At 43.7% G+C, this 21,907-nt stretch overlaps 1 protein-coding gene across 3 annotated transcripts in view; it reads right to left on the bottom strand.

The window, feature by feature from the left end:
• Positions 1–15,633: 15,633 nt before the first annotated feature.
• BLVRA (biliverdin reductase A) overlaps positions 15,634–21,907 on the bottom strand; it is a 52,208-nt gene continuing 45,934 nt past the window's right edge. For all 3 annotated transcript variants that reach the window (XM_047842566.1, XM_047842577.1, XM_047842584.1), the window contains 2 exons: positions 20,085–20,256; positions 15,634–15,999 (listed from right to left, as the gene is read on the bottom strand). In XM_047842566.1, coding sequence (XP_047698522.1) covers positions 15,741–15,999; positions 20,085–20,256 — 431 coding nt within the window. In that variant the 3' untranslated portion in view covers positions 15,634–15,740. The remainder of the gene's footprint in view (positions 16,000–20,084; positions 20,257–21,907) is intronic.

Consider the following 21,907-nt stretch of genomic DNA (forward strand, 5'->3'; position numbering starts at 1 on the left):
AGGTTTCACTGGTTTAAAATAAATAGATACTGACCTGAGCATCATTCAGACACTGTAACACCTTCCCATTTTATAGTTATTCTTGTCTTTTCAAGATGTTTCAAAACCCAAGAGGCTCTGAGGATCTGTTCATGGCAAAACAAAAAGAAAAACATAGGCCTACTTGGCCAGAAACCTGAGTTTGAGACTCATGCAGAGATGAACAAGCATATAGGGAAGTCTATCCTGTAAAGACCCTGGGGCCGTTTGGGACAACATATGCCACAGTCAAAATAAATGGACCAGAACCCCAGTGGAGAGCCCAGGATATGACAGTAAGACAATCACATGGAATGGACCCCAGCATGGGCTCAGCACTAAAATAGAGCAAAGGGGTGAAAACACATAGAGGGAATCCAAGAAGTCTGCATCAGAGATAAGAGTGAGATAATATAGGAAGTTATGTGACTAGCACAGTCTTCCCCAGTTCACTGACTGACTCAGGATAGAGAAACGCCAGCAGGATTTGGCCAACAGTGCCATGTATAAGTTCCACCTTAAAGCCCTGTCATCAAGAAGCCTTCCGATTTTGTTTTTCAGAATCAGAGGGAAAGAGCTGGTTCTACTTATGTGCTCTATCCTTGCCATCAGGACATAGGGGCAGTGGTGATACAGCTGTAGCAGGGATGTACTCCCAGCCGATGGGTAAGTGTTTGGAAGCAGTACATGGTACAGGATTCCATCCAAGGGGACTTTATGTGGTGATCAGATCTTGGAGCATCATGCCCACATGAAAACTGCCTGTTCTTCAAAATGAATGGATCTATATTAGTGAGGGGAGGGAGGGCAACTGGATAGTGATGCTTGTGCATACACTAGCCAGCTAAGCAACACCATGTGCTCAGGGACAGAAGGGCCAGGTTTCCTCTTAGATATTAGACCCAGAGAACCTTCAATTTACAAAAACTGACTGGGAACCTGGCACCATTCATATAGTCATGGCTGTGTTAATAACAGCCCTATGGTCCTGGAACATGAACTGAGACCTAGCTAGAAAATCAGCAATGGGGGGCGCCTGGGTGGCGCAGTCAGTTAAGCATCCGACTTCAGCCAGGTCACGATCTCGCGGTCCGTGAGTTCGAGCCCCGTGTCAGGCTCTGGGCTGATGGTTCAGAGCCTGGAGCCTGTTTCCGATTCTGTGTCTCCCTCTCTCTCTGCCCCACCCCCATTCATGCTCTGTCTCTCTCTGTCCCAAAAATAAATAAATGTTGAAAAAAAAATTAAAAAAAAAAAAAAAAGAAAATCAGCAATGGGATGTGTATGAGTACAAGCAGTGCCAAAGTTCTTCATCTCCAAAGAGAATAGCATCCATCTGCAAAGGAGATATCTTTCTTAATTAAGTCTTGATGCAGATAGTAGGATGGTTCCCTTCCTAAAACCTCTGGCTTAGCCTACACACAAGCATTTTCCAGTGGGCATCTGCAAATGCTCTAGGCCTGGCAATGTCTACAAATTCTGAAACACAACTCCCAAAGCCCCTGTGACCAAACCTATTGCACACTCACCAAAATTGTTCCAGACTCCCTGCTTAATAGGAAAAGATATGACTCTGAGACACTGGCTCTGAAAGGATTCCAGGGAATCCCTTGATTCAAAAGAAGAGCAGTTATTCACTATTCCTATAATAGCCCGCTAAGCAAGAAGAGTTTGAGGACATGAGGGTCAGTTGTTCTCTGAGACATCAGACTCTGAGAGTCCTCCACTGGCTCAGGAACTGACTGAAACTGACTTCCAATCCTTGGAACATGGCTGGGTATAGACAGCCACATTGTCTTTCTGTGTGAACAGAGAGCAAGTTAGAAAAGCAGCAATGGGAGAGGAATGACTACAAGGCCAAAGTTCTCCATTCAAATGGGCACAGGTCTAATTGAGGAAGGAGATATCTCTAACATCCCTTCCTCTTGTCCCACCCAGGATGCAGGATCCTCCCCTAAACACTGGCTTAAACTACCCTCAAGGATTCTCCGTGGGCATCTTTACACACCTTAGGTTTGGGGTGGCCACGTAATTATAAAATGAAATTAAGAAGGACCCAAAGCAATACCTATATCAACATCACAAAGATACCACCAAATTCCCAAGCTGAAACAAGAGGACATTGTTCTGAGAAACTGGCTCTGAATAAATTATATGCAGAATGTTTCTTCACAAAAAGGGTTAAGTGGTGGAGATGGAGGCACAGACTGCGAGAGTTCTTCACGCATGAGATTTGGAGAATGTTGAGAATGAAGTACCCAGTGCAGTCTCCTCTCAACCAAGTTATATCCGGAATAAGAAATGCCTGTGGGCTTAGGACAAAAGAAGCCTCTGAAGGACTACATCTGGGAGCCCTGTCAGCAAGAAGCCTGCATTTTTTTCCATAGGAACCAGTGAATTATGGCTTTGGGTATCCCTCCCCCTTTTTCAATCAGTTGAGCGAGGCAGCAGTGTTTGAGCTGTAGCTGTTGGGTTCTGCTGGCTCTTGCTCAGGATTCTGGAACAAGGATTTGGTTCCCTCCATCCTGGCAAGGGCTCTTCTAGTGCTGACCCCCTCCCATTCATGTTGCCCATGTGCTAACTTTCTGCTTCTCAGAATGAAGAAAACTCAATCGTCCAGGTCAGTCAGGCAAGCTGGCTCCCCTTTACCTTACATAGCACAGCAGGCCAACCACCAAGCACCAAAGGAGTAAAGGCTTTCTTTCCTTTGGTAGAACAAAGCCTGATAGCTCTCACTTACCACAGGAGCATAGTGGGAGTTTGCAGCCTACCCAGTAGTGCCAGCTGAGTGAGTGATGGCCCCATGGCTCCTAAGGGAGAAAAAATTATCAAAATACAGAAAGGAAAAGGAAATGCAAGGAGAGCCAAAGCTCAACACTTCCAGTGGGAATGGGGATACACTTGGAAAGAAGATGTCTTGTTTCATTTACCCTCAGCCCAGAAAGATACCAGCTCCCTGGCCAGACCTCTGGCCCAGCCTACATATGAAACATCCTTTGCTTGGCCGCTAAAAATGCCCTGAATGGCTGTATCCTTCTGAAAGCCAGTCACAAGGCTTTTGAATAGGAGCCCTGTGGCAAAATCTCTCCACCAGTCACAAGGACTGGACCAGACTCCCAGGTGGAAGGCAGAGGATAGGGCCTGGAGACATTGACTCTGAACGGATTGTGGGAAGAACCTTGTTTTTAGAGAAGGAGCAAAGATGTGTGAAGTTGAATAAGGAAAACCAGAACTCTTCAAAGATTGGAAGGGGAATTCTATGGAAAAGTGAGTGCCCAGCAAGAGCTCTGGTAACATGGCTGTGGGAAGAAGAAACACCAGAGGTCTTAGGGAAATATGCTCCCTAGAATCTCCATTTGGGAGCTGTGTTGGCACCAGGCCTGACTTCTTCCTTCAGAAGGACCTAGAGAGCCCTGGGACTTGGTCTGCTTTTCTTGCTTTCTCCATCATTGACTGGAGTGAGCTCTGACAGTGTTTTAGCTGGGAGGTGCCCCAGATGTGGCTCCAAAGTGTGGAGAGAGGCATTGGTGCCCACTTCCTGTCAAGGGAAGTTTCTGGGCTCACCAGCTTCTGGAGATCACCAGCTCACCAGCTACTGCTCTTGTGTGAACTGTCTGCCTTTCAGGGGGAAGAAACCTCAATCAGGCAGAGCAATGGGTCAAGCTGTCTACACTCCCCCCACCCCTTGCTACAAACAGCCAAGCACCAAGCTCAGGAATAGGAGGGCTATTCTCATTTGGTATATACGATGCTGATGGCTGTCACTGAGCACGGGACAGTGAGAACACAACATCCATCCCTAGGAGCCCACTGAGTGTGTGCCAGCTCCATGGCTCCTAAGCATGAATGAAGGCAGAGTCAGAGACACAGTAAGGGTGATGGAATGGCTACAGCCATGACCAAAGGGCATTCAATATTTCCACAATGGGAGTGAAACCAATATGGCATGGAGATGTGTTTCTTCATGTCCCCTAGGTGCAGCAAGGAGGCCAGCTCCCTTCTAATACTGTCTGGTCCAGCCTCCAAACAAACTGGTCTCGGGTGGACCACTGCCAAGGCCCTATGGCTCTACATGTCTAAGTAGTCCTGAAACCAGAAGGTCAGGGTTCATTTGGCTCAACCTATCCCACAGTCACAAGGGCTGATCCACATTGGACATCTCCAAGCCAGAGATAGTACTCTGAAAGACTGAATTTGTATAGACCCTGAGAAGATCTTGATGGATAATAAACAATGTCATTAAACTTGATATACCTAAGGCAAGAGTTCTTCATTAAGGACAAGAATTGGGTTATGTTTACAAAAAATGCTGAGCCTGGCATTCAAAATTGGCTGTCCAATGCACCCAATCCTCATGCCTCTCCCGCACTCTATCAGGCATGGTCAATTCAGCCTTCCAGGGAGATCTGTGCACTGGTATCAGTTCTGTCCCTGAAACCTCCTGGGACCTAACCCTGACCCTAGCCAAGGATCTTTACTTATGGGGGCCAAATTTGCAGGTCTGAAAGGAATGGATATGGGGCCCATAACAGATGCAGATTATTCAGCATGGATGTTGTGAAATCACCATGTCATATCCAAAGTAAGGATGGAGCTGCACAAGGGGGATCCTGAAGCCCGACCTGAGCTTGGCCCACATCATAGGCTGGCCCTTGAACCCGAAGACTAAGCCTGACCCACAGCCTCCCTTGAGCACTCAACTCAGCCCTCCTGCAAATTCAAGGCACTGTTGGTGGTTGTGCCCCTAGCACTTCCTGTGAGCCAACCCTAACCCTGGCCATGTCTCTGCTTCTGAGAGGGATCACGTCCTAGGTCTGAAAAAAGAACAGACTTGGGACTCATGATGGGTGCTGAAATATTGAGTGAGGTATGCTGAATTTGACCTTGGGATTTCCAGGCCCTGAATGGAGCTTCAAAGGGGATCCAGTGCCTAAATCTAAGCCTGGAACACACAATTGGCTGTTCACTGCACCCAAAGCCTATTATTGTTATGCACCCTAACAGGTGCACTTACTCACCCCTCCTGGGAAATCCCTATATTGGTGTAGGTTCTGTCCCTGAAGTTTCCTGGACCTAACCCTGACCCTAGCCAAGGCTCTTTCCCTATGGGGGACCAATCTGTAGGTCTGAGAATAGAAAATAGATTTGGTGCCCATAACCAGTGCAAGATTATTCAGCATGGAACTTGTAAACTCATCAGACCATTTGCAAAACAGGGATGGAGATTCCCAAGGGGGATCCTGAGGCCAAAGCTAAGCTTGGCACATACCTTGGGCTGGTCCTTGAACACAAAGGCAAAACCTGACTCACACCCTGACATGCGCCCTCACCACGGTCCCCAGGGAGAACCCTGTGCTGTTGGGGTTTCAGCCCCTGGAGCCTCCAGGGACCTTATGATAATCCCAGCCAAGGCTCTGGCCATAAGGGAGCCCAACATGGACATGTGCAAAAAGAACAGATTTAGGTTCAATGACCAATGGGGAATATCTCAGGGTGAAAGTCAGAATTTCACCATGACATTTCCAAAGGAGGGGTGGATCTGCACGAGATGATGCCAAGACCTTACATAACTTTGGCCCACAAATCTTCTGGCTCCTGTATTTAAACCCAAAAGTTGACATGTACCCAACCATGCACCCTCAACTCAGCCTTCAAGGCAGATGACCACATTGTTGTTGTTTGTGTCTCTGGCACTTCCAGGGAGCCATCCTTAACCTTAGCCATGGCTCTGCTTCTAAGAGGGCCCACCTTTTACCAAAAGAACAGATTTGGACCACATGATGGGTGTTGAAATACTCAGCGAGTAACACTGGAGTTGACCATGGGTTTTCTAAAGCCTGAAAGTGGGGCAAAGTGCTAAGCATGGAACACATAATGGGGCCATCCACTGCACCCAAATCCTGTGCCTGTCCAGCACACTAATAGTCGCACTCAAATATGCCCTTCTGGGAGATCACTGGACTAGTATGGTTCTGTACCTGAAAACTTCCAGGACCTAACCATAACACTAGCCAATGCTCTTTCATGATGGGGGTACAATTCCTTGGTCTAAGAGCAGAACAGTTTTGGGGCCCACAAACAGTGCAAGAATATTCAACATGGGATTTGGAAAATCGCTATGCAATTTCCAAAGCAGGGAAGGAACTTCTCACAGGGCCTTATGAAGGCAAATCTAAGCTTTGCCATGGATAAGACCTGCCCTGGAACCCAAAGATTAAGCCTGACCCGCACCCTACCATGTGCCTTCAACTCAGTGTTCTGGGGAGACCACTGCACTACTGAGCTTTTAGGCCCTGGTGCCTCCTGGGACCTAACCTGAACATTTGGCAGTGCTCTGGTCCTACGGGGGCCCACATGGAGGTTTGGGAAAAGAATAGATGTTGTCCCAGTGGCCAACGGGGAATATCTCAGTGTGGAAGCCAGAATATTGCCATGACATTTCCATGGCTGGAATAGAGCTGCTGGAGGGGATCCCAAGACTTTGTCTAACCCTGGTCCACACAATCCTGTGGCTCTGGAATTCAAACCTTAAGCCTGACTGGTATCAGACCATGCGCCCTCAACCCAGCCCACCTTGGAGACCACTGTGCTGCTGGTAGTTCAACTCCCAGTGCCTCCTGGGTCCTTTTCCTAATCCTAGCCTGGACTATGACCCTAAGTGGCCCTGCCATCGAGGTCTGAGAAAAGAATAGATTTGTCCAGGTGGACAACAGGGAATATCTCAGCCTGGAAGCCAGCATTTCACCACAACATTTCCATGACCAGGATGGAACTGCAGGAGGAGATGGTCCTTGCCTAAGGTCCTTGCCTAACCTTGGCACACACTATCTTGTGGATCCTGAATCCAAACTCTAAGCAGCTTACAAACCATGTTACATTTTCCAGTAGCTTGATGTGCTATTTAGAAAGACAAAATAAGGATAAGGAAGAAAATAAAAATCCTGGCATTCGAAGGCAATCACAGCCTAGGTTATTTTTCTACATATGAACATTATTTTCAGAGTGGAATCTCAATGTGAATTAGGTTATTTGGTTGAGTAAATTGTTTTTGTTTTTGTTTGTTTTTGTTATTGTATTGTTTTCATTTTAACAGGGTAAATTCAAGTCCATATCTTTAAATATCCATTTATATTGGTTGTCGGGGCGCCTGGGTGGCGCAGTCAGTTAAGCGTCCGACTTCAGCCAGGTCACGATCTCGCAGTCCGTGAGTTTGAGCCTCGCATCAGGCTCTGGGCTGATGGCTCGGAGCCTGGAGCCTGTTTCCGATTCTGTGTCTCCCTCTCTCTCTGCCCCTCCCCCGTTCATGCTCTGTCTCTCTCTGTCCCAAAAATAAATAAAAAAGTTGAAAAAAAACTAAAAAAAAAAAAAAAAAAAAAAAAAAAAAAATATATATATATATATATATATATATATATATATAGGTTGTCAACCTTTTTTACTCTAATCATCATAAAGAATAATCTTCACCTGATGACAGTGCCCTAAATAGTACACAGAAATGAGAACAACAAGTAACCATAGAAGGAATACTCTCTAACATTTTCCTTAAATAAACCATACCTAAGTGGCTGCACGAGTTTGCATTCCAACCTGCAGCGCAAGAGTGTTCCCCTTTCTCCATATCCTCACCAACAACCGATGTCTTTTCTGTTGTTAATTTTAGCCATTCTAACAGGTGTGAGGTGGAATCTCATCATGGTTTTGCTTTGCATTTCCTAATGATGAGTGATGTTGAGCATCTTTCCATGTGTCTGTTTGCCATCTGGAAGTCTTGTTTGGAAAAGTGTCTATTCATATCTTCTGCCCATTTCATAACTGGGCTGTTTGAATTTTGGGTGTTGAGTTTGATAAGTCATGTCTAGATTTTGGATCCTAACCCTTTATCAGATATGTCGCTTGCAAATATTTTCTCCCATTCTGCAGGCTGCTTTGAGTTTTGTTGATTGTTTCCTTCACTGTGCAAATGCTTTTTATCTTGATGAGAATATTACTCAGCCATCAAAAAGCATGGAGTCTTGCCATTTGCAACACGTGGATGAAACTAGAATGTATTATGCTAAGCGAAATGAGTCATCTGAGAAAGACAAATATCATATGATTTCACTCATACATGGAATTTAACATATGGGAAGGTGGGGAGGAGAAGAAAGGGAGACAATGATAGAGAACAAACTGCAGATTGATGGACAGAGGTGGGTGAGAGATGAGCTAGATGAGTGATGGTTATTAAGGAGGGCACTTGTGATGAGCACTGGGTGTTATATGTAAGTAATGAATCACTGAATTCTACTTCTGAAAACATGTTAACTAACTTTTTTTTATTTAAGAAAAATTTTTAAATGTGTATTTATTTTTGAGAGAGAGAGAGACAGAATATGAGTGGGAGAGGGGCACAGAGAGAGAAAGAGAGAGAGAGAGAGAGAGAGAGAGAGAGAGAGAGAGAGAGACAGAATCAGAAGCAGGATCCAGGCTCTGAGCTGTCAGCACAGAGCCCAATTTGGGGCTCGAACCCACAAACTGTGAGATCATGACCTGAGCTAAAGTCGGATGCTTATCCAACTGAGCAATTTAGGCACCTCCTAACTAACATTTAAATTAAAAAAAGAAAAAAGAAAGTCTTAACAGATCACTTACTAGGTCATGGTCCATTAAAGTGTTTTGACAATGGTGTGAGACATTCTGTCTGACACCATCATTTTAAATGGTTGTATCATGATCCTGCTTCCAGGGGAAATGGATCCTCTCTGTCTGAGAAAGAGGTGTCCCGTTGAAGGCTCTTAGAGTCAAGCACAGATCACAAATGCCTACATGAATTCTTTGTGCAAATTTCTAATCACTGTCTTTGGTTTCTAAAAGCAGAACCTCTCACCATAATCAAAGCTGATGGCAACTGAAATCATGGCAACAATCACCCTCCGGTAAGAGAGTTGAGGTCCCTCTCACTACTGAAACATAAGTGCCCTTAGCTCTAATGCCCAAAAAGGGGTCTAGTTTCAGGAGTTTGGTGAAATGTTTTTGCTGGTTTGGTGGACAAATCCATTGTCCTATGTTCACTTTTCTAATAATGAGTGAGGCTGGACGTTCATCACTTACAGCCATTTTGGAAATGGCCACTGTTCTCGCTTCTGGGGTATGCCTGCGAGTATGCCAACATACTCTCCTGGACTTTCCCAGGGGATGCAGACAGTGATGCATGTCCAGTCAAGAAACTTCACTCCTTGTAAAACCACTACACTGTTAGTGACTGCCTTCTAACCAGTGAAACCCAGTTGGAGTGATGGGAGATCAGTTTCAAGACTTCATGACAAAAATTCTGTCACTTTCTTTTTACTTTGTCCTGTGTTTGTTCCATCTCTCTGTCCTGTCTCTCTACTCCGCTGTCTCCCTCCTGCCCTTTCTCTCTCCTCCCTTCTTTCTGTATCTCTACTCTCTCTGTCTCTCTCTGTGTGTGTCTAACTCTCTGCTTTCTGTCCTCATTTGCTCCCTCTGTCTCTCCATGAACCCTGGAAATGGGGAGATCAAATACTTAACTTAGGGGCTACCCTATGAGACCCCTATATAGGAGAGAAAGATATACGTTCCCTGGTCAAAAGATTGAAATAGGCTCTCAGTTCAAACTGAATTCTGATATTCTGATATTCTGATATTGCCCATATCAGTGAGCTTGGGAGTAAAATATCACCCTGTTCAGTCTCCGTTGAGACCACAGCCCTGGCTTCATAGAGACTTTGAGGCAGTATCACACAGCTATGCTGTACCTGGATTTTCTCCCAGAAAAATGTGAGCTATTAAATATTCGTAGTTTTAAGATTCAAGGTATTCGAATAATGCTGTCAGAGAGGAATGGATAACTAACGGTCTAATAGGTCCCAGCATCTGGTCTATGATCTGCCTTCTCCCTGCCTCTCCCCTTCCAGGATCCTACAGGCACATTTTCCACCTTTTTAATGTTTCTAACGGACAAACACAATTTTGTCTCCTATTCTCTGCACCAGCAATATCTTCTCCCTGACACACTGCAGACATGTGCAGTGTGGATTCCTTTTGTCATTCTGGCTCCAGTAAATGTCACCTCAGTGCAGCCTTTCATATACTCCAGTGACTCCCCAACCTGTCCTCACATCACACTCATTCTTTTCACAATTATATTTCTGGCTTTTTTTTTTTTTCCATGTCTTTCATACCTTTGTTCATCTCCCCCTCCAAAATGTGAATACCTGGCAGGCAGGGACCACTTTGTCATTGTAAGCCTTGCACTTAGGCCCACCAGATCCCCAAGCACAAGGTGAGTGCTTGGGACAGTTACTGAACGAAGAAATAGAAAGACCATGGAACACTCCATCTAGATTTTGACCAGCTTAATCTGTGGAGATAGCTGCTAGTAATGGGAGATTCCTGTTGTATCCAGAATGACCTCTGAATGACCTTTCCCTGGTCCAGTTTCTCCAGCAAAACTCAGTGGACACCACTGACACTGGAGGCTGCCTGTTCCCTGATGTCCAGCACTAGCACTGGAGCCACAGGCATGAAGATCCCCAAACAAAATCAGCACTTTTATGTGACTGAGAGGAAGGTAGTGGCCCTTTAAGGTCCCAGGATAAAGCTCAGGACCTACAGACTCCAGGACTGTGCAAGGGAACTCAGGCTTCAGCCATTCCCCTTACTCTGTCCATCCCCAGTATATAGTCTTTGCTCATGGGCATCCTCAGGTTGCCAGGACAATGACTCCTTTGATTCCAAATGAAGACTCTGGGTGTCCAACAAGGACTGATATTGTGCTTGGACTCTAGACTCAGTATACACTGCTCTGACATGTCCTTCCCTATCCCAAGTCCTCAACAAACCAATTCCCGAAGCCTCTAGGCTCTCAAAGACTTCCAACAAATGTAGAGCATTTCTACAGTATCTCAGAACACAGTGAGTCACTGATAGAGAGCCAAGGCCAATTGAGCATTTATGATTATATGCAACTCTGGAGAAACCCACTGGTAACATAACTCTCTATGGAAAAACATTGAAGCCTCTTCTTCTGTAGCTGTTGTCTAAGCAAAGGGGAATTATTCATAATTCCAGGTTCCCACAGAATTGGACTGCTGTACCCTAGTCCTTTCCTCAGAGAGACCTGAGCTCCCACCTAGAACAGGGACTGGCAAATGTTTTCTCTAAGGGGCCAGACTATAAATATTTTAGGCTTTGTGGGCCATACGGTCTCTGTCACAACTACTCAACTCTGCCTTTGTAGCATGATAGCATTAATACACAATACATAAATAAATGAGCATGCTGTGTTACCCATAAAACTACACAAATAGGGACTGGGCCACAGGACCTAGCATGTAGGCTGCACTTTGCATTGACTTAGGTAAAGGAACTCAGCCATGCAGCTTAAATTCTGAGCCTCATGTGTTAAAAAAAAAAGATGAAGGAAAAGTGCTTACTGCATATGGCCTTTTATAGGAATTATAAAAAGTAAATGGAATAAGGTATGTAAGCCTCTTAGCATCAGGCCTGGATATTGCTTGTTTAATAAATAGTAATATACTTTTTTGAAGTCAGTAAAAGAGACTCTCCAATATTAGTAGCCGATTCTCATTTCACAACTTAAAAAAAAAAAAAAAAGGTAGGTTTAGAAAAGCCAAATGGAATTAACAAGAGGGAATTTAAGGTGCCCACACCTGTAACATCCAGGGGTATTGCTGGCCTCAGGCATAGCTGGACATAAGGGTTTTGCATGTGCTATTCCTTCCACCTGAAATGTTCTCCACATCCTTGTCTGCCTACACCTGCCAAAAGTCTTTCTCAACGTTCAGATTTCAATGCATTCTTTAGGGAAGGTTTTCCTAAATTCTTGACTAGAAAAACTCTCCCTAGAACAAGATTTTAAAATCCTCCTTTTGGGGCGCCTGGGTGGCGCAGTCGGTTAAGCATCCGACTTCAGCCAGGTCACGATCTCGCGGTCCGTGAGTTCGAGCCCGCGTCGGGCTTTGGGCTGATGGCTCAGAGCCTGGAGCCTGTTTCCAATTCTGTGTCTCCCTCTCTCTCTGCCCCTCCCCCATTCATGCTCTGTCTCTCTCTGTCCCAAAAATAAATAAAAACGTTGAAAAGAAAGAAAAAAAATAAATAAAATCCTCCTTTGGCATTCTTCATAGCTGTGCTTTAACATTATGAGTAACACTTTTCTTCCTTACTAGTCCACAAGCTCCAAGAAACTTTGATATGCACAGGAATCACCATGCAATCTAAAATGCCGATTCTGGTTCAGTAGGTCTAAGGTGGGCCTCAATTTGCATTTCTTTTTTTTTTTTTTTTTAATTTTTTTTTTCAACGTTTATTTATTTTTGGGACAGAGAGAGACAGAGCATGAACGGGGGAGGGGCAGAGAGAGAGGGAGACACAGAATCGGAAACAGGCTCCAGGCTCTGAGCCATCAGCCCAGAGCCTGACGCAGGGCTCGAACTCACGGACCGCGAGATCGTGACCTGGCTGAAGTCGGACGTTTAACTGACTGCGCCACCCAGGCGCCCCAAGAATTTGCATTTCTAACAAGTTTTTAGGCCATGCCAAAGCCAAGGCTACTGGTCAGCACACATTTTGAGTATCAAAGGCTTCATTATCCTAGACCTCTTAATTACCTTCTTTCCCATTAAATCCTATTAATTACTTTTGCAGAGAGGAGTGTCTATTTTTTTCCCCTTCAACCCATCAACCTAGGTTCCCAAAGCTTCTCCTTTTATTACAGTCAATCCCCCTCCATCTCCAACACCACCACTACTTATGGACTGGCTTAGCAAGGAATTTCCCAAACAGAAGCCCTCTCTTGAGGAACCGTAGAGCCATTGACTAAAATGTTTCCTCCCCACTCTCTTTTTTTTTCCACTTGATTCCTTCAGGCAGTAAACCCTAAGGAGAGAATCTATTGTTGGGATTTAAGGTGCCAGCAAGGTGCATTCCTTTTTCTCCTTCCCAATTCTGGGGACCAATTCAGCTATAAACATAGGAGAGAGACTAAGTTTTTTAAAAAAGTACCAGTTTTATTATGACAAAGATTGGGAAATGTAGCTGGGATCCAAAGCCAAATAGGTTTGCTACTCTGAAAGTAACTTTCTTTCAAAGCTTCAAGCCACCCCACTACAGAGGAAGAGCCTACCCCTGTCACCTACCACATGGACAAATGGAGAATTCAGGTGCACCTAGAGGGAGGTTGGGCTTTGCTGCTTAGTTTCTTTTTCAGCTTTATCACTAAAGGCAGGTTGCTCCTACCACAGAAGTGGGTGAGGAGCAGAGAGGGATCAAAGGCACTACTATGTTACTTTTCTTCCAGAAGACCCTCTAACACAAAGCATTAGTACAGTGGGATAAAGGGCTTTTTTCTTCTAGTTGGACTAAAAGCCTAATTTGTTCTGAAATCTCAGACCTCAAATCCCTCTTTTCTCACTAAGCCTTCCATGAAAGTCAAGGGAAAAAACAAAGGTCACCATTTTTTGGGTAAACAAATGGCAGGGGATACTTGTGGCTTAACTTCAGTGAAGCTCTGGAAGACAGTGATAGATTGGGGGTGGGGGTGGGGGTGGGGTTTCAGAGGAAGGAGTATTTGGGAAATGCTGCAGTAGGCTGGGGCCAGAATGGCTCCAGTAGCCCCAAAGGATGATGAGGGCAGTTGTAAATAGCAGAGGAAGAAGGACTCCTGCTCCATCTCTCCAGATTCTATTTTCTCCCATCTTTTCCTTCTCCTTCTGCAATTCTTACCAATTAGTAAAACTAATGGATGTTTTCATTTTAATCTCTTGACCACACACAAAACAAGCTTAAGATGAGTAGTCATCAGTTAGTAATCACATAACCCATGACAAAGACTTTGACCAAACTTTTAGTCAGGCTCCTCTGAACCCTCTTCTCAAACTAGGCCTCAAACTTTGGATTTCCACGTCTGTCTTTGCATCACCCAATTTAGCAAAACTCTTAAGTCAGTTCCATGAGAATCCCTACCCTCAATATCTGATCAAATCCCTTGTCCCCCACCCCTGGTATTTGAGTACACTGGCCTGCCTTCAGCAAGAACCTTATCAAGTTGGTTTAGACAGAATTCCCTCCCCATGTTTCCTCTTAGTAATTTTCCATCCACTGAAAATACAATTTGGAATTGAGCCTGGTTCTATACTGAGATCTGTTTTCATCTATCACAAGTCTTAATTAAATAAAACCAGTTTATACCACTTTACTATCCAGCTCTGGTTTTGACACCCACCCCCACCTCTAATACCAAATATGGCCAATATTTTTGAAATAGCAGTTATCAGGCCCAAATGGGAGACGCCATTGCACTACATTCTAATCACATATTTGCCTCATGCTAGATGCTGTACAACACACAAAAATAGATACAGTATTTCTTGGCCACAAAGGATATTTGATGTGAATAATAAAACAAGAGAACTAACTGACCAATATTTATTAAACTGTTTTACATGGCAAATAAAAGAACAACCTTAAGGAGTTTTGGTTTCTACCTTGAGGTATATGGTGACAGAATCATGGAAATCGAGGTAGAAAATAGAGTGCTGACACCAATGACTTCCCAGCTCCTAAACCTCACAATGGGAAGGTAGTAGGCAAAAAGCAAGAGGGAGACATTCACAAAGGCAAGAAATCTAACACAAGCTTCAAAGAAAATGCAACAGGACAACCAATGAAATGAAAGGGAAGATTCCTGGGAATCAGCTCTGCCTCAAGTCAGCTGTGTCTCAACAGAAGCAGTGAGTCTAGATAAGCCAAGGGCTGCAAGTATGAACACATTTGTTGGCTCTTAACGGGATGCCTCCTCCTTGGTCTCAAGTCTCATTTCCTCCTGGAAGTTTTCATTTCTAAACTAGAAAACTGACCATGCCACTCCCCTGTTAAATAAGAGCCTTCAGTGCCTAAGAAATAAGACCCTAGCTCCTTGATCTGGCTTATAGGGACCCCACAGATTTAATCTCTGGGACTCCCTCCTCCAGACACAATGCTCTAGCAACACTGTTCCCAGGGTACTCACCAGCTTGTTTCTCACTTCCTTCTCTTTGGTCATGTCAGCACTCTGCCAAGAAAAGCCTTCCTCTCACCTGTACACAACTAACCTAGTTATGAAGATTTGGTTTGTAGGTTTTCCCCAAACCTTCCTCCAGATGACCAGGGGCATATCTCTTTTACTGGACCTATTACATTACAGTGACCAGTTTGTATGACTGGTTTGCTTTCGACAAGGTTAGCGAGGAAAGCGGCTATGTCTTATTCATTTTTAGAATCCTTAGCACCTAGCATACTCGCCCAGTGACAGTTTGTTGGGTGAAACATAACTCCTTAAAGCAGGGAAGAGGCTATTTTGCAGTGGTTCAGTGCATGAGTAAGATTTAAAGGCTGGTTCTCATATTTACTATCTGGGTGACTTCAAATAAAATTTTCCAATACACTAATGAAAACAAACCTGGTAATACCCATCTGATAGGGCTGTTGGGAAGAGTAAATTAAATCAGGCATACGAAGCACTTGGCTCAGCTCTACCAAGGTTAGTTCTCTCATCCCTATTACATGTGTCCCAACTCCCAAATATCACTCCCAACACAGCTCGGGACAGTAAGCAAATCCTGTTTGCCCAAGATATGTTTAATTTTAAGAATAGAGATAGAGGTCAACTCTTCATAAAAAGCAAACTATGGTCCCATCTTAGATGTGCCGCATGTTTCCTTCTCTTACTTCTTTGAGTAGCAGTATTTCTGGATTTCTTCTGCAAGCCACAGGCAGTGTAGGATGCGTTTCTTTTCAGCAGCCAGTTCCTTTTCAGAGAACTGGCCCAAGAGTTTCTGGACAAATATGTTTTGATCTTTCAGGAAAATATTCTTATTGACTCCTACATTTGGCATATTCTCCAGGGACCCAGATTTAAAATGGAAGCTTAAATGTCTGTTTCGTTTTAGACCAGGTCCTTTCTCTTCAATCCATGTGAGCGGACTGCAAAGACAAAAGAATCATAAATGTTAGAGATTACAAGAGAGTGCAGGTGGATGTTTGCTAGCCCGTGAGAACCTGGTAACAGGTCTGCATATTGTACCTATCTTCCCTGAAGCTGCTGCTCAATGTAGTGGCTCAGGTGGCATCTTGACCTCTACCAGCCTCCCAAAGGCCTTGGGTGATTGTTTCCAACTTCAGGGCCAAACAGTCCTTCATTTAATTTTGCCATCAGGCAAGGGAATTCACTCAATGATTTTGTGTGAACATCAGTTTGTTTTTTCTTGTGACTGTCTTATCTGTAACTTTTTAAAAAAGTTTTTATTTTAATTCCAGTTACTTAACAGTGTACGATATATTAGTTTCAGGCATACAATATAGTGATTAAACACTTCCATACATTATCCGGTGTGTGCATACTGACTGTTAGCACTTTACTGTCAACTGAATAGAGTAGGGTTGAGGATGGGACCTTGTCCACACACGTTCTGGGCTTGGACAACACTTAGCTCCAGACATCCCAACCCAAAACACAAGTTTTAAATTCACAGACCACTCCTCCACTCTTTCTCTCTGCGAGAACTTTCATTTGCAAATATTTGCATTTGTCAACTTGGGCATAGACTACCAACAAAAAGCTTCTTAGGTCTCCCCTTCCACAGGGAGGTGTTTAACCACATCCATATCCCGAGTTTCAGCCTGCATCTGCAAACCCGGTGGAGGTGGTGATTTCTAACTGCTCTCCCCAGGCTCTTAAGGATGAGCAGGCAGGGACCACACTCCTACCAGCTGTCTTTGACAGGAGAGCTGAAACGTGTAACTCTTCTATACATTGACTATCCACATGACATTTGGATTAAAAAAGTATTGTTTATTTTTACAAAGTGTGAAAACTGTTGGTAAGATGGAAAGAACACGGGCTTGAGAATTAAGCTGCACTAGGGTTATTTGGATGACCTTGGGCTCTAAGACAATGACACCTACGTCATTGGCAGGTGAAGACTGCAACAAGGGAAAGACGAGACCTGATGTGGTTTCTAAGACCTTCCTTTCTTGTGCCCTTCCCATGAAGTTTTGGGGGGAAGGTGTCACAATCTGGGGACAGGAGACAGACTGCCTAAGTGTGATTCTCACACAACACTTAGTTCTGTGCCTTTAGCAAGTTTCTTAACAGTGCTGAACCTCAGTTTCCCAGGTGATCATAATAATTCCCACTTAGAGAGTTCGCATAAAGATTCTATGAGAAAATCCTTGTTAAAGGGCTAGGCCTGTGCCTGGCACACAGTAAGCACTCAGTAAACAGTCTCTAACACCAGCACTTCCACAACAGGAATTCAAGTAATGATCCCTGTCTGGCTAGTCCTTTTATTGTGACCTCTCAAAATCATGCTTCCCACCCCCTCCCCCCACCCCCCACCCCCCCACCCCCTCCCCCCGCCAGCCTCTTCCCCATTCCCAGTTATGGTTCTGCTCTATTCTACTCTATTGTTTGAAAATAGCTATAACTTAAAAAGTTGTGTCTGGAAACAACTGGCACAGGCTCCTAATGTGCAGTTAACAACCCTAGAAAGACATCTACTTATAGTTGAAAGCTGAAACTCAGGCCTGCAGACTGAGTCAAGTTTTGGGGGAGAGAGAGAAAGAAGCCCACAGATCCCAAGCATTCTTCCCAAGCACAGTCAGAAGCCATAACTACATTTACAGGATAAGATGGCCTTTCTCTGTCACAGAGGACACTATACTAAGCAGCATGTAAACCAAGCAGGGACTTATTTGCTTTGAAGAGCTACATTTCACCAAGTCGTCTATTCTGGAAGTCATTAAAATGATAAGATGAGGGGCGCCTGGGTGGCGCAGTTGGTTAAGCGTCCGACTTCAGCCAGGTCACGATCTCGCGGTCTGTGAGTTCAAGCCCCGCATCAGGCTCTGGGCTGATGGCTTGGAGCCTGGAGCCTGTTTCCGATTCTGTGTCTCCCTCTCTCTCTGCCCCTCCCCTGTTCATGCTCTGTCTCTCTCTGTCCCAAAAAAAATAAATAAACGTTGAAAAAAAAAATTTTAAATGATAAGATGATTCATGTATAAATCAATGATAGCCCATACATAAAAAATTCATATTCAGGTCAGACAGAGTCTAAAAGATAGTAGTTAGATTAGTAAACTAGTAAAACTAAGGTGTTCAATCTATCATTAAAAAATTTTTGATTATGACTCCAATTTTTAAAAATAAATTATTACAAACTCTATCATCAAAAAGTTGGTCTCACTTCTAAAACATTAATCTCCATGGCTAGTTTTGTTTTACTTAACTGAGGTAGGTGACATTAACACTGTATTAGTTTCAGCTCATGGCTAGTTTTAAAAGCACATGGTACATGCTTTAAAACATTCCAGAATTTGATAACAAAGATGAACATTAATGCTGTTTATTCACTGCTTTAACGTTGGATACAAATAAATTTGAGACAGGGGCACCTGGGTGGCTCTATCAGTTGAGCATCTGACTCTTGATTTCAGCTCAGGTCATGATCCCAAAGTTGTGGGATTGAACCCCACATCAGGCTCCAGGCAGAGTATGGAGCCTGCTTGGGATCTTCTCTCTCTCCCTCTGCCCCTCTACCCTGCTTGCGCTCTCTATCCCTCTCTCTCAAATAAAATAAATAATAAAATAAATAATATTTTTTTTAAAAAGGGAATAAAAAGAAATTTGAGATATTCCAAAGGTTCTGATCTACCTAAGAAAATTTCTCATATCCTTCCATAGAACATGGAGTCTTAAAAGTCTGAGGAAATGCCAAACATCAAGGATGTTTCCTCTGTTTCAATTTCCTAATCAGTGGACATGACTAATAAATATACAGCTTCACCTATGCTATTGTGGTGGTGTGACAGTAAAAGTACAATCTGTGAAGTAGAAAGTATTATATGTAATTAACAACTTATTATAATATGTTGTTTGCCATCTGTCCCAACCTGTCATCTGATGCCTGCCCCGCCTTTGCAATAATGAGTTAGTCTCTGCTTCCCTCACATCTTATTTCCTGTCAAGGACTGAGAAGAGCACATTTTCCTCTGAGAAGCATGACCTGACCTCTCACATTCCCCTTTTCTGTGCTCCAGAAGCACCCTGAGCTATGTTTAGCTCTGGCTACTGGGGACAGCACCTATCTGTGGGGATGGTCAGACCATAGCTGCAATTCTTACACTTACAAGGTCAGGGTCCGCTAGTGCTATTACTCCAAATGCAGCCCTTGCAGGTTCCGCATGCTTTATCTTCCTTCATCTGTGACCTCTGCCTTTCCCCAGCAAAGAGGAAACTCCTCAAAATGGACAAAGATCAGGCTTCATTCAGGAACCCAAATACTTTTCTCTTTTTGTAAATACCCAATGGTCTGTTTCTTTTACTACCAAGAGCCCCACCAGCTGGAAGCACATTTAGAAACACTCCAAAACACTTGTTATTTTAAATATTTTATAGAGCCCAAGTGCTTTTCAAGGAGAATTATGAATATGCTTTTGTTTTAAAAGACTTGGTATAAAAAATAAAGAATCAGAACACTTTGGGAATAGTATGACAGAATAAGATAAAGCTGAGAAACAGAACCTTAAATTGTAGTCACAAAGAGGGATGGATATTTGGACACGTGATAAGCAAGCAAGATAAAATGTCAATGGCAAGATCTAGGTAGTAGTTGTATGGGTGTTCACTGCAAAATTCTTCCAACTTTACCATATGTCTGAAACATTCATAATAAAATGGTGGAAAAAATTCAGGTCTCAGGGGTAAACTGGATTTGTTACTTCATCTGATCTTGCTCACTTGTGTGGCTTAGGCAACCTGCTCAAATTCCGTAAGCCTCTATGTACTTGGCAAAGGGGATCATGTTCGTCTTATTTTCCTTCCAAGGCTGCTGTGAGGATGAATAAGGCCAACATAAGTGAAATCCCAGCACCTACTGTGTCTACAAAAGCAGACAGTCCTTCTGGAGTTGGGGTTGGGGGTCTAGGGCCTCTGGGCTCTGTCTAGATTCACCTTTGTGAACATATGACAATGTCCTCAAGTTTCCTCCTCACAGTTTCTCACAACCTACCGTTTGTTCTCTGTCTCTAAGCACACAGTCATTTTCATATGTTGATCTTCCTTTCGCTCTTCCAAAGTGGCGGATATAAGAGAAAGTTCCCCAAAGAGGGAGACCAGCCAGGTCAGGCGAGAAATGCCACTGAACGCAGGGAAGCCAAACCGCTCTTCTTCCAATGGGCCAGCTGTGGGGAATCACAAATACCATGGGAAGTGGGAAGTAAGGACTGATAGCTGGAGAGCTGAGGGAGCAAGTGGGCAGGTGTGTGGCTAGGTCCTCAAGACAAAGCAACCTTGCCTTACAGCATGATATGCAAGATGACTACTAATATTTAGGTGCCTGAATGAAAACTTCATGAAAGCATTTCTCTTTTTTCTTGTTTACTTGATTCAATTTTCTTAGGAAAATAAAACATTTTATTGGAAACAGCAGTCCATCTAGCCCATAGGATAATAAAAATATTTCAGGCTTCTACTATGCACATGTGGTTTACATATAGTAAACATACACACACATACATACATACCCTCTTCAGTTAGTGATTTAAAGAAGTCTTATAAAAGAAAAAGAACCAAGGTATTTTAGGCCCCCAAGCCTATATTCCTATAAATACCATCTAACTAACAATAGGGTAAATGACAATAGGGTGAAGGCACCATGATAGCTATGAAGAAAACAGCAATACCGATAAACTATGTCAATATAAAAAAAAACTGATACAGTAAGTGTTTCCTTAGTCTTCATAATCTCCTACACAAAAGTACATTAAAAAAAATATCTGTGTGAGAAATATGTGTGGTTAAGATATTGCTCCCGACTCTCTCCAGCCCCAATTTTATTTTATTTTATTTATTTATTTTTTTTTAATTTTTTTTCAATGTTTATTTATTTTTGGGACAGAGAGAGACAGAGCATGAACGGGGGAGGGGCAGAGAGAGAGGGAGACACAGAATCGGAAACAGGCTCCAGGCTCTGAGCCATCAGCCCAGAGCCTGACGCGGGGCTCGAACTCCCGGACCGCGAGATCGTGACCTGGCTGAAGTCGGACGCTTAACCGACTGCGCCACCCAGGCGCCCCATCCAGCCCCAATTTTAAACATAACCCAAACTTAAAAGGCTACGTAACCTGTTACGTTGTTTATAAACTAATTCCTTACAAATTTGATACTGACTTGAAAAGAATTCATATTATGACTAATGAATGTTCTCTTTTTTAAAAAAGAGAACAGGGGCGCCTGGGTGGCTCAGTCGGTTGAGCGTCCGACTTCAGCTCAGGTCACGATCTCACGGTCCGTGAGTTCGAGCCCCGTGTCGGGCTCTGGGCTGACAGCTCAGAGCCTGGAGCCTGCTTCCGATTCTGTGTCTCCCTCTCTCTGCCCCTCCCCCATTCATGCTCTGTCTCTCTCTGTCTCAAAAATAAATAAATGTTATAAAAAAATTTTTATTTAAAAAATAAAAAAGAACAAGCTATAAATAAAAGCAAAAAAATTTATAAGTTTCATAGACAACATGGTTTGAAGTCACTAGGACCTAAATATCAAAGTTACAAAAGAAAGGTTTCTCCCTCTCAGCTGGTTACTGTCTGCTCTTGGGCTTTTTGGAGAGGACAGAGCAGCCACCAAATGTTTGAGCCATGAAGTCAGAGGCGTGAGCTCCAATCTGGCTCTGCCACAAAGCTGTTTTTGACAACTTTGTGAAGCTATTCACCTCTCTGAGCTTCCTTTTCTCTGTGTGTATAATGGGGGTATAAATACTCACTTTATAGGATTATCATATATGAATTAACATGAACTAATTAATGCAGGTCACATACGTGGCACAGTTCCTTGTACAGG

Source organism: Prionailurus viverrinus, chromosome A2 (genome assembly GCF_022837055.1).
Source record: "Prionailurus viverrinus isolate Anna chromosome A2, UM_Priviv_1.0, whole genome shotgun sequence".
NCBI classification, from domain to species: Eukaryota; Metazoa; Chordata; class Mammalia; order Carnivora; family Felidae; genus Prionailurus; species Prionailurus viverrinus.